Raw genomic sequence first — 15,992 nt, 5'->3', positions numbered from 1 at the left:
TTTGGTGGTGGGTCAGTAATGGTGTGGGGGGGCATTTCTTTGGAGGGCCCACAGCCCTCCATGTGCTAGCCAGAGGTACCCTGACTGCCATTAGGTACCGGGATGAGGTCAAATCAAAATCAAATCAAACTTTGTCATTGTACAAGTTCAATGAAATTTCATGTGAAGCTTTGGGGGAAAGAGAGACAACAAGAGGTGAGGAGAGGAGAAAAAAGGCAGATCCCCCATCTGCCTCTGTGTGGGAGGGGGGAAGGTCCGTCGGAGGGGGAGAAACTATTTGGTTCTCAACGCACTCTACTATATATTGAATAAAGACCTTCAACTGCAATATTTCATTCATTGAGATCGAGGATGTGTTATTTTAGTGTTCCCTTTAGTTTGTTGAGCAGCGTAAATCAATATAGGGCTGGGCAAACAATCTATTTAATCGGTCTTCTGAAGTTGTACCTAAAAAAGATTTTTATTTTGCAAATTTGAATTAGTTAAATGATGGAGCCTCGTTTACTTTTTATTTTGGGATTGTTTACATGCATTTGAACTCTGACGACAATCACAGCAATAAAGTTGCACTTTTGACAATATATCTCATGTCTGCAAGTCATTTTTAAGCGTATTGAGAAAAAAAATCAAAACTCAAATTTTTTGATTAAAAAAATTGGCCAAATGGCCCAGCCCTATATCAATACCACACGCACCCTTTCTTAAAACATTACTACGAAACAGTCTTAAGTAGCCTAAGACAGTCATCGTTCTTCTGAAGAATAAACAAAACTCTATCTCCAGTCTCAATAAGAAGTACACACTATCTCTGAGATTCATGAATAATCAGACTTGCGTCCCATGCTGTATTGATCCTGGAGAAGTTCAAAAGTTCAAAGTTCAAAAGTTCAAAAAGTTTATTTGTCAGATATGTGGGCACATGCTCAGTTTTGTCTCCTCAGAAACTTTTTATTCTATTTATTGAAAATCCATTGATAATATTTGCTCACTGTCACATAATGTCGTTACAATTTTGCGGTTAGCAACACTTATAATGTTCTCATCTCAGTGTAGGACCTGGAGACTAAACATCACGCCAAGCTCCATCCAAAAAGAAGACATGAGCCGTCGTAGAGTCGGGAACTTTACTAGACTCCTTCAAGGCACAGAGTGAAAACTGGCAAAATACAGAAAAATAAAAGAAATCACTGTGTGTCTTATCAGCATGACAAAGCATTATCTCAATGCAGCTTCTATTCACATGGCTGTTTTTAGCATTAGCATTTTAAACCTCATTTTAAAATATAAATTATTGAACATAAACATGAAATACTGCTTGATATCTTTAGGTATACAGCCAAACCATATATTTTGCCAACTTGCGACATTGCTTCATTAGTGCTGAGCAGCAGATGCTCTGTCAGCTGCATGCTGTGTGTCTCTGTCTCTCCCTGGTCTCTGTGTGCAGCCAAACAGGAAGTGACGTCACTTGCCCTCAACTTAACTTTATTGACAACAGGAAACATAACAAAACTACAAAGATGAACCAAAAAGTATTTGAACATTGTGTTAATGATCTTTAGACATCACAACACTTGATAATGACCCACCCTCCTCTGCCTCTGATTGGCTTGTCAGTCCTCATGCTGCACAGTGAACCAATCCGATTACAGAATGCAGCGAGTACCAGCCAATCAGAGGCAGAGAAGAGCGGGTCCCCGAGACACGTTTGTTCAATCTGGTTTGGCATGTAACACTGAGCCGTGCTACATGCTACATGCTCCACATGATTAAAGAACGAGCAATACACTCCTCAGCGAGGTGGAGTGCACGGCGGCACACGGCAGAGCATAATGGGCTCCCCAGGGATGCCAAAGGGCTCCGTTAAAGAAACTAAAGTCCGACACCACTTTTAAACTTTGGCCAAAGAGTTTTTGTGAAGTTTTAACGTGGTGTCTATTCAGGCGAGAAGCAGGCGGCCACTCATGTGTCCCTGGACCAGGAGTTAGACCACGACCAGGCCGCCGTGTGGGTCCGCCTGGAGGAGCGGCTGGTGGCCGCCGCCAACGGGGGGGCCGCCCCCGCCGGATTCCAGCCCACCCAGAGCTGCCTGGACCAGCACACAGACAACCAGCGCCCTCCGCAGGCTGTGGTCAATGGTACGTCTCGGCATCTATGGCTAACGCTACTAGCCGTGGTAGCTGGCTTTGAGCAAAATTTTGGTGGATTGTGTCAGCGTCGGTAGCTAACGCTACTAGCTGTATTCTTGGACTCACAGAACCGGTGGTGGTGGAGCTGACCCTCCGGAACCCGCTGAAGGTTCCTCTCCTGCTGTCCGACCTCTCACTGCTCTGGACGTTCCAAGAAGACGACGACGCCACCACGGTTAGCTTGGCATCCCCACAAAATGGGGGCGATGGTGGCTCGGCAGTAGAGTCGGTTGTCCAATAACCGGAGGGTTGGCGGTTCGAATCCCACTCTATCAAAACAGTCATTGTCGTTGTGTCCTTGGGCAAGGCACTTCACCCACATTGCCTCGTATGAACGGGTATGAATGGTGCATGAATGTTGGTGGTGGTCGGAGGGGCCGATGGCGCAAAATGGCAGCCAGGCCTCTGTCAGCATGCCCCAGGGCAGCTGTGGCTACATCGTAGCTTAGCATCACTGGTGGGACTGGTGTGAATGAATCATGGTCTCTGGACGCGCTTTGAGTCAGTGCGAAAAAAGCGCTCTATAAATCCAAGTCATTATTATTATTAGGGATGTCCCGATACGATCCTCTTTTTCAGAATTGAGTATCGGCCCATACCGATACTTTCCCGATCCGATACTTGCATTACTATTGCAAAGATACTCAATAGTGTATTTCTGGAGTGACTAAGATGTCTGAAGCTAAAAGCAGTATTGGCAGAAGCTTTGTTTACCTAGAAATTATTTTAAAACTCACTTATTGAATCAAAATTCTTCTCAGAACGACTTTAACATAAAAGCTCTTAGGCAATGTCACTTCTTTGTAAATTAAATTCCAGTTTACCTTAAAGCAGTATGAGAAGTTTGACCTGAATGTCACAAAACATTTACAGTTCAATGTGAATTATAAACACTTCATTCCACTTCAAAGTGGTAAAACCTGTTTGACAAAAGTAGTCTAAACATAGTACTCTCAAAAACTTATTCAGAATAACCCCTCTCCCTTAAAGGGGACATATCATGCTAAATCCACTTTTTTAGCCCTTAAATGCATGTTGTTGTATATTTAGAGTGTTTAGAAGTACAGAAAAGTTCAAAGTACTCTCTTCAGGTGCTCCGTTGATATCTTTATATTCTGTTTTGGTCATATTTTGCGATCGGTTTCGATTTTTCTATTCTCTATTACGTTTTTTGAACAATGACGTCACAGTATTCTCAGCGGAACCGCCAAATTAGGACATCGACACTTCGAGCAATCCGCCATTTTTGTTTCTCGCTGCGATTTTGTAGTCCAACCGAAGTTACGAGAGGATAAGTGGAAATGTTCGGTTGTTGGATGTAGTAACCCACAAGCTTCGTTACACCGTCTCCCAGCATCAGAACCTTTTCCAAGTGCCTGGTTGAGTTTTATTTTTCACAGAAATGTACCCACATCTGTGGGTAAGGTCATTTTTGTGTGCGCGAAGCACTTTAAGGACGACTGCTTCAGCAACCTCCGCCAGTATAAAGAAGGATTTGCCGAAAGACTTGGTCTGATTGAGCGGTCAGTTCCTTCTATCTATGGAGACGACGAACAGAGCACTTCGGTAAGCTGTATATAACGCTAAAAAGTGTGATGATAAGACGTCCCTGTCATTGTTTTGTTAGCATTAGCAGTTGCACCGTCTTCATATGTTAGCGCTGTGTGCTCGTTTTAGATTAGAATGTAACTTCTGTGTTAAATAGTCGTTGTAATACAGGCAGTATTGTAGTAGTGGGCATGGATGGAGAAGTTAGTGTAAATATAGTAACACACCATTGCGTTACATCCATATGAAGACGTTGTTCTGTAGGTGCATCATGGTCATTTTCATCTGGCTCCGCCGGGTCCGACTCTGGCTCCAACATGTATGGCTGGATGGACAAATCTTCCCTTGTTGACATTTTGTAAATAATGTGTGAATATAAAGTTTCTGCGCCGCTAGATAATTGTATCTGTTCTATCAAACTACCAAGATGGCCGAACAGGGTGGCGTTGAACCGAGTGTCACCTCTGCAACCTGGAGAGGAGGCGGGGTATGAAGAGACCGCCCCAAAACCAGTTGCTCTCAGAAGCACATCAGAAAAGGGGTAGAAAAGGGCCTGTGGAGCTATAATAATGAGGAATTCAGACCCAAGCATTGCAGTTCCGCTTTATATAGACCACAACTGTATGATTTAGATGTAAAAAGGAAGGATTTAAAAGCATGATATGTCTCCTTTAAAACTAGAGGAACCTTCTGGCTTATTTTCTTCACCATATCGCTCCTCTGTGGGTCTTATCCTTTATTTTAAAATCCTTTATTTTAAAATCCTTTATTTTAAAGTGGAGAGTTTGCTGCTTCGGTGCAGCTTTTTCTTTAGTTGTTGTTGTAAACTGAGGAACATCCACACAACGAAAAAACGATCTTTGTCCTCCCTGTCCTTCTCCCAACAAACCGTCACACCTCACTAAGAACACGGCTCAACACGAGGCTTCAGGACATGTAGTACACATGCCAGGCCTTTAGGGGCGCTGTAACTCACCAAACACAATAAAAAAGCAGAAGAAGACAGACCACATAGAAATTTAGAAGTAGACTTCTTCACATAAACACATAAACCACTATATATAACTCTAGTTTTATAGGTCTATGGCCCCGCTCCGCCTGCTTCTAGCTTCTGCAGCTCCACCCGAGCTTCTAGTCCCTGATTGTTCTGGTTATTAGGTGACGTAGCGGACCGAGTTGTTATTTTTTATTGATTTTTTTAGATCGGCAGGGTGATCGGCTGGATTTGCCGATCCCCGATCACTCACAAATCACCAATATCGGCCCCGATCCGATATCTACCGATCTGATCGGGACATCCCTAATTATTATTATTATTAAAACCGCCTGCCGCTAACACGCCGCCGACTAATCCCACATTGTTTTTCCTGCCAGGATGAAGACGAGGCGGTGACACCAGAAGTGGTCCAGGAGTTCTTCCTGAGTCCCGAGGAAACCAAGACGGTTCGTTTGCCCAACATGCCAACAACACGTGCATCTGATTTTTCTTATTTTCTTATTTAAATTTATTTTACATTCATGCTCTTATTAATGAAAAGTTTTCATGGCTACATAGCTAATAATGCTAATGCTAATGATGTGACTGCAAGCTAACGTTCAGCTTAGTTTGGCTACATAGCTAAGCTAAACGTTGTTGAAAGCTGATTTGAAAACGGCTACAGTAGCATGTTAGCACTGCTAGTTTATGACAGGGTTAGCATGTGCTAAGCTCAACCGTCTTTCAGATCCGCCTCCGGCTGCTGCCCTGCCGTACCGGGCAGATGAAGGTTGTGGGTGTGGCGTACGAGCTAGCAGCAGCGCCGTGTGCAGAGACACTGCACTCCGACCCATCCCCGGCGTTGCGGACTCTGGCGGTCCGCGGCCGGCAGGACCTGCACATTCAGGGTCCAAGACTTAACCTGACCAAGGAGGACAAGATGACAGTACGGCACGGTGTGGACTGCCGCCTGGAGCCCGTTATAACTGCCCCGATGCCCCTGATGGAGGTAAAACTTCACCCAGTAGTCCACCTGCTCCTCTAGCTCCAGTTAGCTGAAGTACAATGCTAACCCGGTCTCTGGGGGTCTCACCCGGTCTCTGGGGGTCTCTGGGGTCCCAGGTCTTTTTCTTGGACTTCCCCACCGCTCTGCTGTGCGGAGAGGTCCGGAGGACCGTGGTGGAGTTTGGTAATGTGGGCGCAGTGGCGCTGCGCGGACTGCGGGTGGCGTCCACGCACGCCGACTTCTTCACGTTTGGTTGTCGGACCACCAGAACCAGAACAGACGAGGAGGTGGTCCCGATCGACGGGGGCGAGCTGCGACCTGGAGAGTCCACTCAACTGCCCCTGTGGCTCCGGGGTCCTGACCAGGAGGGGGTCCACGAAATCCACTTCCTGTTTTACTACCAGAGCGCCGAGGGGGGCTCCAAAGTCCGGTGAGCTGCTAACGCCACTCGCTAAGTGGAAGCTAACTGACTTGTTAATTCCAACTGACCTTTGACCCCAACGCCCACCCCCCCTCCCCAGTCACCGAGTGCTCCACCACACGGCCTTCATCTGCGCTAGCCGTTCCCTCAGCGTACGGGCCTCGGCGCGACGTAGTGGCGGCGGCGCGCTGGTCTTCGTGGATGTGGAGAACATTGCCGCGGTGAGTTGGCACGCTAGCCTGCTAGCCTGCTAGCCTGCTAGCCAGTTGGTTGGCTAGCATCTCTGAGAGTCTCTGCTGTGTTCCAGAGCGACGGCGGCCCGCCGGACTTCCAAATCCTGCAGGTGTCCAGCAGCAGCCGGCGGTGGCGCCTGCACCAGCGCATCAACCCCACCGCCGGTGAGCAACACGCTGCGTCCACGAGTTAGCATCAACCACGAAGTCTCCGACTGCTAAAGTTTATACAGTCGCTCAAAGTGACGACAAAATATAATCTATAGGGAGAGGGGCTCGGGGGGGGGGTTTCTTTTCATTCTCTCGTTTTTGCTTCTCGGATATCTTTTTTTACTTTGCATGTATTTTCATTTACTTTCAAAGCTACTCATTTAAGCCAGTTGCTCTAGAATGTTCTCTAAATGAAGAGTAATCTCAATTTCATTAGCTGGAACCTTAAGGGGTTAAATCATCCAGTGAAAGACGTCTCCGAGCTGGGATAGTGTTTCTCCAAGAAACTCACCTACGTGACTCGGACCGGTGGCGTCTGGGGAGGGGCTGGACGGGGCACAGCTCTTCTGATTGATAAAACTAGTCCTTCTGACCCATTAAATATTGTATCAGACAGGAACGGCCACCTCATTGTTGTTGTAATGAGTCTGGGACACTGGCTAATGTTTATGCTCCGAATATTGATGATGCACAATTATTTAAGAACTTTTTTCCAACTCCCTGATTTGAATCAGTTTATGAACATGGTGAGAAGTCAGGGAAAGGGTTAGGGGGCTGAGGGCAAAGCAGCTGATTGCTGGGGTCCGGACAGGCGATGGGTGTGTAATCTGATCAGAAAGCTATCAATGAAATGTTTCCAGTTTTTTACTCCAGCTTGTATAATTCAGACTGTACAGCAGATGCAGATATCATGGCTAACCTCTTTAGTCATTTGGATGGACCATCCATTTCTCCAGAAGGGAGCATCGATCTAGAAGCACCTATCACCCAAGACGAAATTACTGCAGCAATATTATCCATGCAGTCGGGCAAATCTCCTGATCCCGACGGTCTCCCATCAGAGTTTTTCAAAAAGTTTTCTGCTGAGCTTACTCCTCTTTAGTGTGTCGTGTTTTCTGATTCACTTGATTCAGGTGAACTCCCTCCTTCCTTTAACCAGGCCTGCATCTCTCTTCTGTTGAAAAAAGACAAGGACCCGTTAGATTGTGCCCCCTACAGGCCGATATCATTGTTAAATATGGATGTTAAAGCTCTGGCTCGCAGGTTAGAGGATGTTCTCCCCTCCGTCGTATTGTCTGATCAAACTGGGTTTATAAAGAATCGGCAGTCTTTTTCTAATATTCGTCGACTATTCAACATTTGGTATCCCCCAAACAGGGTAAGCCGGAATGCCTTCTCTCTGTCGATGCTGAAAAAGCATTCGACAGAGTAGAATGGGAATATCTGTTTCTGACACTTGAAAAATTTGGTTTCGGCTGTTTTTCGTTCTTGGATAAAACTACTTTATGCTTCTCCCTCTGCTTCTGTACTAACAAATAACCATGACTCAAAATATTTTGAGTACACAGGGGGACACGGCAGGGTTGCCCCCTTAGCCCGCTTCTGTTTGCTGTCGCCATAGAGCCGCTTGCAATAGCTCTGGGTAACAATACTAAAATACAGGGGGGGTTGAGCACAAGGTTTCTCTGTACGCAGATGAGTTACTTCTTTATGTTTTGGATCCATCATCGTCCTTACCTGAAGCCCTCTCCTTATTTGAACTTTTTAGTCAATTTTCAGGATATAAAATTAATTTTAATAAAAGCGAACTTTTTCCAATTAGCAGAGTCCCTGAGACTTAACTTTACTGACCCTCCATTTAAGGTGGTGACAGATCATTTTATTATCTTGGTATTTGTGTCACAAGACAACTGAGAGATCTGTTTCAATATAATGTCCTTAGTTTATTTGATCAAGCTCAGCAGATTCTGTCCAGATGCTCCCCTTTATCTCTGTCCCTCATTGGAAGAATAAATTCAATTAAAATGATGCTTCTACCAACATTTTGGTTTCTTTTCCAATGCCTCCCAATTCTTATCCCAAAGACATTTTTCAAATCTCTTGATTCTTTAATGACGTCCTACATCTGGAAGGGCAAACGCCCTGGCTTACGTAAAGCTTTTCTTCAACAGCCAAAGCAGACGGGTGGAATGGCCCTACCAATGGCCCTACCTAACTTCCAGTATTATTATTGGTCGGCTAATATTCAATGTATTTTGTATTGGGTGTACTTCTATCTTGATCCGTCATGCCCTGTTTGGGTAACGATGGAGGTCTATGCCAGTGCTCCACTTTCTTTGCCCGCCCTTCTCGGTGCCGTACTTCCACTAGCCTCTGCTTTTTATAATAATAACTCTTTAGTAAAACAGTCTCTGCTCATCTGGACCTAATTTCGAAAACATTTTGAACTACAAACATTTTCTTTGCAAAGCCCGATTGCGGCTCTTTGTCCCTTCACATTCTGATGGTGCGTTGAAGATTTGGCTTAATAAAAGCTTAACATGTTTTCATAATCTGTTTTTCAATAATCAGTTTGCATGTTTTTCTCAATTAAGTGACACGTTTGGTATCCCAAGAACGCATTTCTTTTGTTATTTACAGATTAGGCATTATGTACAGGGTTTAATTCCACGCTTTCCTTCTAAGCCGCCTGTCAACCCTCTTTCTCTCTGTCGAACCAATGTCTCACCTATACAATCACTTTCCCTCTGGCTGCTATTAGAACAGCTTAGGAACAGGACCCAGGCTTCACCCCTTAGACATGTGCACTCTTCCTCCTTATGTGCCCGACATGCTCTTTTGCAGTTCAAAGTAGTTCATCGCATTCATATATCTAAAACTAAATTGGCTGGCATGTATCCTGATGTGGACCCTACTTGTGATACATGTAAAGGTGCTCCTGGCTCACTCATTCACATGTAGGGTTAGGGTTAGGGTTAGGGTTAGGGTTAGGGTTAGGGTTAGGGTTAGGGTTAGGGTCCTGTCCCGCCTTATCGACATTCTGGACATCATGTTTTCAAGCTATGTCAGAAAAAAACCCAAATATATATTTCCCTGTACAGTAAATACTATTTTCTGTTATTATTTTTCAATAATAAAAAGACCTTTGAAGGAAAATATAATCTATAATATGCTAAATTAGCTCAAACAGATAATTGACCTCAAAATGTTTAAAAAGCATTAACAGCTGTTAACGTTTGGAAGCATTAACAGACTTCCTGGAAATGTTTGGAAGCATTAACAGACTTCCTGGAAATGTTTGGAAGCATTACCAGACTTCCTGGAAATGTTTGGAAGCATTAACAGACTTCCTGGAAATGTTTGGAAGCGTTAACAGACTTCCTGGAAATGTTTGGAAGCGTTACCAGACTTCCTGGAAATGTTTGGAAGCATTAACAGACTTCCTGGAAATGTTTGGAAGCGTTACCAGACTTCCTGGAAATGTTTGGAAGCATTAACAGACTTCCTGGAAATGTTTGGAAGCATTAACAGGAAGTCTGTTAGTGTTTTGGAAGCATTAACAGACTTCCTGGAAATGTTTGGAAGCATTAACAGACTTCCTGGAAATGTTTGGAAGCATTAACAGACTTCCTGGAAATGTTTGGAAGCATTAACAGACTTCCTGGAAATGTTTGGAAGTATTAACAGACTTCCTGGAAATGTTTGGAAGCATTAACAGACTTCCTGGAAATGTTTGGAAGCATTAACAGACTTCCTGGAAATGTTTGGAAGCATTAACAGACTTCCTGGAAATGTTTGGAAGCATTAACAGAGACTTGCTGTTGCTCCAGATTGTAAGCTGAGCAGCCGAGAACGAGCCAAGCTGTGTTTCCGTGCTGCTCCGTGCTATCATTCCCAAGGTGAGTCCAGAACCTCCAGAACGTCGAGAACCTCCAGAACGCCAACAATCCCACCTTCTTTTGTTTTCCAGCAGAGTCAGAACAACACACTGTGGCAGATCTCAATCTGGGAAGTGAACAGGTAAATCTGAAAATGTGACCGCGCTACAACAACCACCCAACCACCTAACCACCCTCCTAACCACCCAACCACCCAACCACCCTCCTAACCACCCAACCACCCTCCTAACCACCCAACCACCCAACCACCCTCCTAACCACCCAACCACCCAACCACCCAACCACCCTCCTAACCACCCAACCACCCTCCTAACCACCCAACCCACCCACCCTCCTAACCACCCAACCACCCAACCACCCTCCTAACCACCCAACCACCCAACCACCCTCCTAACCACCCAACCACCCTCCTAACCACCCAACCACCCAACCACCCAACCACCCTCCTAACCACCCAACCACCCACCCTCCTAACCACCCAACCACCCTCCTAACCACCCACCCTCCTAACCACCCAACCACCCTCCTAACCACCCAACCCACCCACCCTCCTAACCACCCAACCCAACCACCCTCCTAACCACCCAACCACCCTCCTAACCACCCAACCACCCTCCTAACCACCCAACCACCCAACCACCCTCCTAACCACCCAACCACCCACCCTCCTAACCACCCAACCACCCTCCTAACCACCCACCCTCCTAACCACCCAACCACCCTCCTAACCACCCAACCCACCCACCCTCCTAACCACCCAACCCACCCACCCTCCTAACCACCCAACCCAACCACCCTCCTAACCACCCAACCACCCTCCTAACCACCCAACCACCCAACCACCCTCCCAACCACCCTCCTAACCACCCTCCTAACCACCCACCCACCCTCCTAACCACCCAACCACCCTCCTAACCACCCACCCACCCTCCTAACCACCCAACCACCCAACCACCCTCCTAACCACCCAACCACCCTCCTAACCACCCAACCACCCACCCACCCTCCTAACCACCCAACCACCCTCCCAACCACCCTCCTAACCACCCACCCACCCTCCTAACCACCCAACCACCCTCCTAACCACCCAACCACCCAACCCACCCACCCTCCTAACCACCCAACCACCCTCCTAACCACCCACCCACCCTCCTAACCACCCAACAACCCTCCTAACCACCCAACCCACCCACCCTCCTAACCACCCAACCCACCCACCCTCCTAACCCACATAACTGTGACACTGGGTTATGTCAGATTAGAGACTGTGACACTGGGTTATGTCAGATTAGAGACTGTGACACTGAGTTATGTCAGATTAGAGACTGTGACACTGGGTTATGTCAGATTACAGACCGTGACACTGGGTTATGTCAGATTAGAGACTGTGACACTGGGTTATGTCAGATTAGAGACTGTGACACTGGGTTATGTCAGATTACAGACCGTGACACTGGGTTATGTCAGATTAGAGACTGTGACACTGGGTTATGTCAGATTAGAGACTGTGACACTGGGTTATGTCAGATTAGAGACTGTGACACTGGGTTATGTCAGATTAGAGACTGTGACACTGGGTTATGTCAGATTAGAGACTGTGACACTGGGTTATGTCAGATTACAGACTGTGACACTGGGTTATGTCAGATTAGAGACTGTGATACTGGGTTATGTCAGATTAGAGACTGTGACACTGGGTTATGTCAGATTAGAGACCGTGACACTGGGTTAGGATTAGGAACTTTTTCTAACGGTAATCTGATTCTTTCCAGACGATGAGCTCCTCCACTCGCTGCCCAGATTTCTTCTTTCCCGTGTCCAAGTCCCTCCAGCCGGAAGCTCCAGGTTCCAAGACTCTGGATTCTGGAACCAAGTGTGACGAGCTGGACCTCACCATCATCATCATGTGGAAGGTATTCTCCCCCCCCCCCCCCCCCCCCCCTTTCTCTACCCCTCTCTCTCTCTCTCTCTCTCTCCCCCCCCCCCCCCCCTTTCTCTACCGCTCTCTCTCTCTCTCTCTCCCTCCCCCCCCCTCTGAGTTGTAAGGGGGAGGGGGGGGTGGCTCTGCTCTCCCCACTGGGAATAGTGAGCTGGAAGGTATTCTCTCCCTCCCTCTCCCACCCCCCCCCCCCCCTCCCTCTCTGAGTTGTAAGGGGGAGGGGGGGGGGGGGGTGGCTCTGCTCTCCCCACTGGGAATAGTGAGCTGGAAGGTATTCTCTCCCTCCCTCTCCCACCCCCCCCCCCCCCCCACCCCCCCCCTCCCTCTCTGAGTTGTAAGGGGGAGGGGGGGGGGTGGCTCTGCTCTTCCTACTGGGAATAGTGAGCTGGAAGGTATTCTCTCCCCCCCCCCCCCCCCCCCCCCCCCTCCCTCTCTGAGTTGTAAGGGGGAGGGGGGGGGGGTGGCTCTGCTCTCCCCACTGGGAATAGTGAGCTGGAAGGTATTCTCCCCCCCCCCCCCCCCTCTCTGAGTTGTAAGGGGGAGGGGGGGGGTGGCTCTGCTCTCCCCACTGGGAATAGTGAGCTGGAAGGTATTCTCTCCCTCCCCCCCCCCCCCCCCCCCCTCCCTCTCTGAGTTGTAAGGGGGAGGGGGGGGGGGGTGGCTCTGCTCTCCCCACTGGGAATAGTGAGCTGGAAGGTATTCTCCCCCCCCCCCCCCCCTCTCTGAGTTGTAAGGGGGAGGGGGGGGGTGGCTCTGCTCTCCCCACTGGGAATAGTGAGCTGGAAGGTATTCTCTCCCTCCCCCCCCCCCCCCCCCCCCCTCCCTCTCTGAGTTGTAAGGGGGAGGGGGGGGGGGTGGCTCTGCTCTCCCCACTGGGAATAGTGAGCTGGAAGGTTTGTGTCCAGGCTCCAGTGTTGGAGGACAACAAAGAGCAGATCCTGGAAGGTCAGCTCCACGTGGCGCTCCAGACCATCGGCAAGGACGCCACGTCTCTGCTTCCCAAAGAGGTGGGTCCGGCTCCGCCTCTCTGTCCTGGGGACCAGTTAGTTAGGGGGTAATGGTGACGCAGAACTTCTCTTCCAGGAGGCTCCGGAGATGATGCTGCTCAAGTTCAAGTCGGAGCTGCTCCCAGCTCCACCTCCGGCCGAGTTTTCCCAACTCATCAAAACCAACTTGGAACACCCGGAAAACTTCACGCACTCCTTCCACCGCAGCAGGTCGGCACACAGGGCGGGGTTCTGAGGAAAGACTGCGACTCACTAAATGTTGTTCTCACCTGAATCCTCTTCAAATCCTAGGAAAAACTGTCGGTATAAAAAAGATGAGACCATGAAGTAGTGAAGCTTAATGAAGCACTTGCTTTAGTTCCTGACTCCACCAGATGGCGCTCTTGGTTTAGAGATGGAGGCTGAAAGACTGGCAATGAAGTGTTTTCAAACATTTGTTGATCAAACAGCGCCATCTAGTGGCTTCAGAAAATACAGACAGGTTCATGAAGCTTCATCTGAAGTCAGTGTTGGAATTATTAGAGGAAAATAAATGAAATTCCAAAGAAATGGCAGGAAAATGTCTAAACATGGTTAATTAGATCAAACTTCGTTAATCCAGTAGCTCGAGTCGCTAACAGGAAGTCGGTAAAATGGCTCCAGAACGCTCCTCCACATCAAAAGGAAGAATTCCCAGGAAGTTTTAAACTCTACGTTGTAAAGGTTCCTGCTGTTCTCCTGCCGGTTAATAGAAGGTTCTAACCTGTGTGTGTGGTTCTCCTCAGTCTGTGTGTCGTTCCCGTCGCTCTGACTCTTTCCAACTGCTGCTCGGACGCCGTGGACGTGGACGTGGACCTGAGGAACCGGAGCGGCAGGTGGGATCGCCAACACCTCAGAAAAAAACATGTTTTCAGTTCTTAGTCGGAATTCTGGGAGGGAATCCTAAACTTAGCACCGGAATGTTGGAATTCTTAAGGGAAGATCCAAATGATGAGGCACATGTTGGATTTCTATGGAAACGTGTTGGAATTGTGTGGAAATGGTCGGAATTCCGAACACTTGATTCCAGGAAGTCCGCCTCTCTTCCAGCTCCGAAAGTCCCGACGTCCACAGCTGCTTCTCCTGGGTGGGGAAGAGTCGAATGGCGCTCCAACTGCAGCCACGGGAAGTTCGAAGCGTCGGCCTGCGAGCGTGCTTCCTGCGAGCGGGAGTTTACAACCTCAACACGCCACGGATCTCCGCCCGGACCGCCGGGGGCTCCGGGAGCGCGGGCCGACAGGCGGCCACCGGGCCGGCACTCATCGTCATCGGATGCGCCTGAAAGGAGCGTCGGGAAACTTAACGTCTGTCGCTTTGGAAAGGATGAAATAATAAATATGTCCCAACCTGCTGCTTCTCTTATTTCCTGTCAGGAGAGTTCACATTTGGTTTCCAGGGTTACCGAACCCTAATCCTACTAACGTGGAACCCTGACCCTCTAAAACCGTGGTCCCACCACAGTACGGGGCGGGGCAGGAGGGTCCGGTACGACTCTGTCATGCGGTCCCTCCTCAGAAAGTGGCTGCGGCGGTGGACTTCACCCCGCTGCAGTGGAGCCTTAAGCATTGTTCTCTGGGACACAGCTTTAATTTGTCCTTGTGAACAGCAACGTCCAGCTCCTGCTGAAGCTCCGCCCCTCCTGGTACTGAGAGGAGGAGCTCCTGCTGAAGCTCCGCCCCTCCTGGTACTGAGAGGAGGATTTTCACCTGGTCTGAACACCAGGGGGCAGTGGAGCGCCACATTTCAATAAAGCAGTTCACTAAACCAGCAGGGAGCACAAGGCGGAGGATGAGAACAACAACAGAGAGTTTATATGGAGAGGAGATATTTAAATATTGCTGCTTGTGGAGAGTGATGATCGTCACTGACCAATCAGCAGACGGCTGCAGTGTAGCTCCGCCTTCTGGAACCGTACCGTAGTGCCAGCTACTTCAACGGGGAGGTGAAGAAAATCTCTTCGGGTTCTGTACCATCCACAACTTGTCAGAGGAGACTCTTAATGTCCACTCCAGACCCCACAACTTACATTTCTTGGACATTATAAAGATCCCCCCTTCACTTAATGCCCCCTCAGTGTAAACCCCCCCCTCCATGTAGCCCCTTTCAGTTTACCCCCCAGACCCAGGACCACGGACTACAAGGCAAGGCAAGGCAAATGTATTAATAGAGCACCAGTCAAACACAAGGTGGTTTACAGAGAAAGAAATACATTAAAGCTTTAGAAGAAATGAGACGTACATTAAAACAAATAATGAAAAGTATATTAAATAAGGTGGTGTGGTGGTGTAATGTGCTCCGCCCTCAGTGTGGTGGTGTAATGTACTCCGCCCTCAGTGTGGTGGTGTAATGTGCTCCAGCCTCAGTATGATGGTGTAATGTGCTCCGCCCTCAGTGTGGTGGTGTAATGTGCTCCGCCCTCAGTATGATGGTGTAATGTGCTCCGCCCTCAGTATGGTGGTGTAATGTGCTCCGCCCTCAGTGTGGTGGTGTAATGTGCTCCGCCGTCAGTGTGGTGGTGTAATGTGCTCCGCCATCAGTGTGGTGGTGTAATGTACTCCACCCTCAGTGTGGTGGTGTAATGTACTCCGCCCTCAGTGTGGTGGTGTAATGTGCTCCGCCCTCAGTGTGATGGTGTAATGTGCTCCGCCGTCAGTGTGGTGGTGTAATGTGCTCCGCCCTCAGTGTGGTGGTGTAATGTACTCCACCCTCAGTGTGGTGGTGTAATGTACTCCCCCCCTCAGTGTGGTGGTGTAATGTGCTCCAGC

General features: G+C 48.4%; 1 protein-coding gene across 4 annotated transcripts in view; it reads left to right on the top strand.

The window, feature by feature from the left end:
* Positions 1 to 14,578, top strand: part of trappc8 (trafficking protein particle complex subunit 8) — a 39,898-nt gene extending 25,320 nt beyond the window's left edge. For 2 of the 4 annotated variants that reach the window (XM_080473486.1, XM_080473484.1), the window contains 14 exons: positions 1,944 to 2,138; positions 2,258 to 2,364; positions 5,112 to 5,180; positions 5,462 to 5,722; positions 5,836 to 6,149; positions 6,241 to 6,361; positions 6,448 to 6,538; positions 10,195 to 10,263; positions 10,338 to 10,384; positions 12,036 to 12,176; positions 13,108 to 13,209; positions 13,286 to 13,419; positions 13,974 to 14,063; positions 14,278 to 14,578. In XM_080473486.1, the coding sequence (XP_080329612.1) occupies positions 1,944 to 2,138; positions 2,258 to 2,364; positions 5,112 to 5,180; positions 5,462 to 5,722; positions 5,836 to 6,149; positions 6,241 to 6,361; positions 6,448 to 6,538; positions 10,195 to 10,263; positions 10,338 to 10,384; positions 12,036 to 12,176; positions 13,108 to 13,209; positions 13,286 to 13,419; positions 13,974 to 14,063; positions 14,278 to 14,509 (1,973 nt within the window). In that variant the 3' untranslated portion in view covers positions 14,510 to 14,578. Of the gene's footprint in view, positions 1 to 1,943; positions 2,139 to 2,257; positions 2,365 to 5,111; positions 5,181 to 5,461; positions 5,723 to 5,835; positions 6,150 to 6,240; positions 6,362 to 6,447; positions 6,539 to 10,194; positions 10,264 to 10,334; positions 10,385 to 12,035; positions 12,177 to 13,107; positions 13,210 to 13,285; positions 13,420 to 13,973; positions 14,064 to 14,277 lie in introns of all 4 variants that reach the window. The other 2 variants (XM_080473485.1, XM_080473487.1) reach the window with 1 other exon arrangement.
* Positions 14,579 to 15,992: the final 1,414 nt, after the last annotated feature.

The sequence above is a fragment of the Lipophrys pholis genome (assembly GCF_963383615.2).
Source record: "Lipophrys pholis genome assembly, chromosome: 10".
NCBI classification, from domain to species: Eukaryota; Metazoa; Chordata; class Actinopteri; order Blenniiformes; family Blenniidae; genus Lipophrys; species Lipophrys pholis.
The sequence above is the reverse complement of the archived record's forward strand: the minus strand, read 5'-3'. Positions and strand labels throughout refer to the sequence as shown.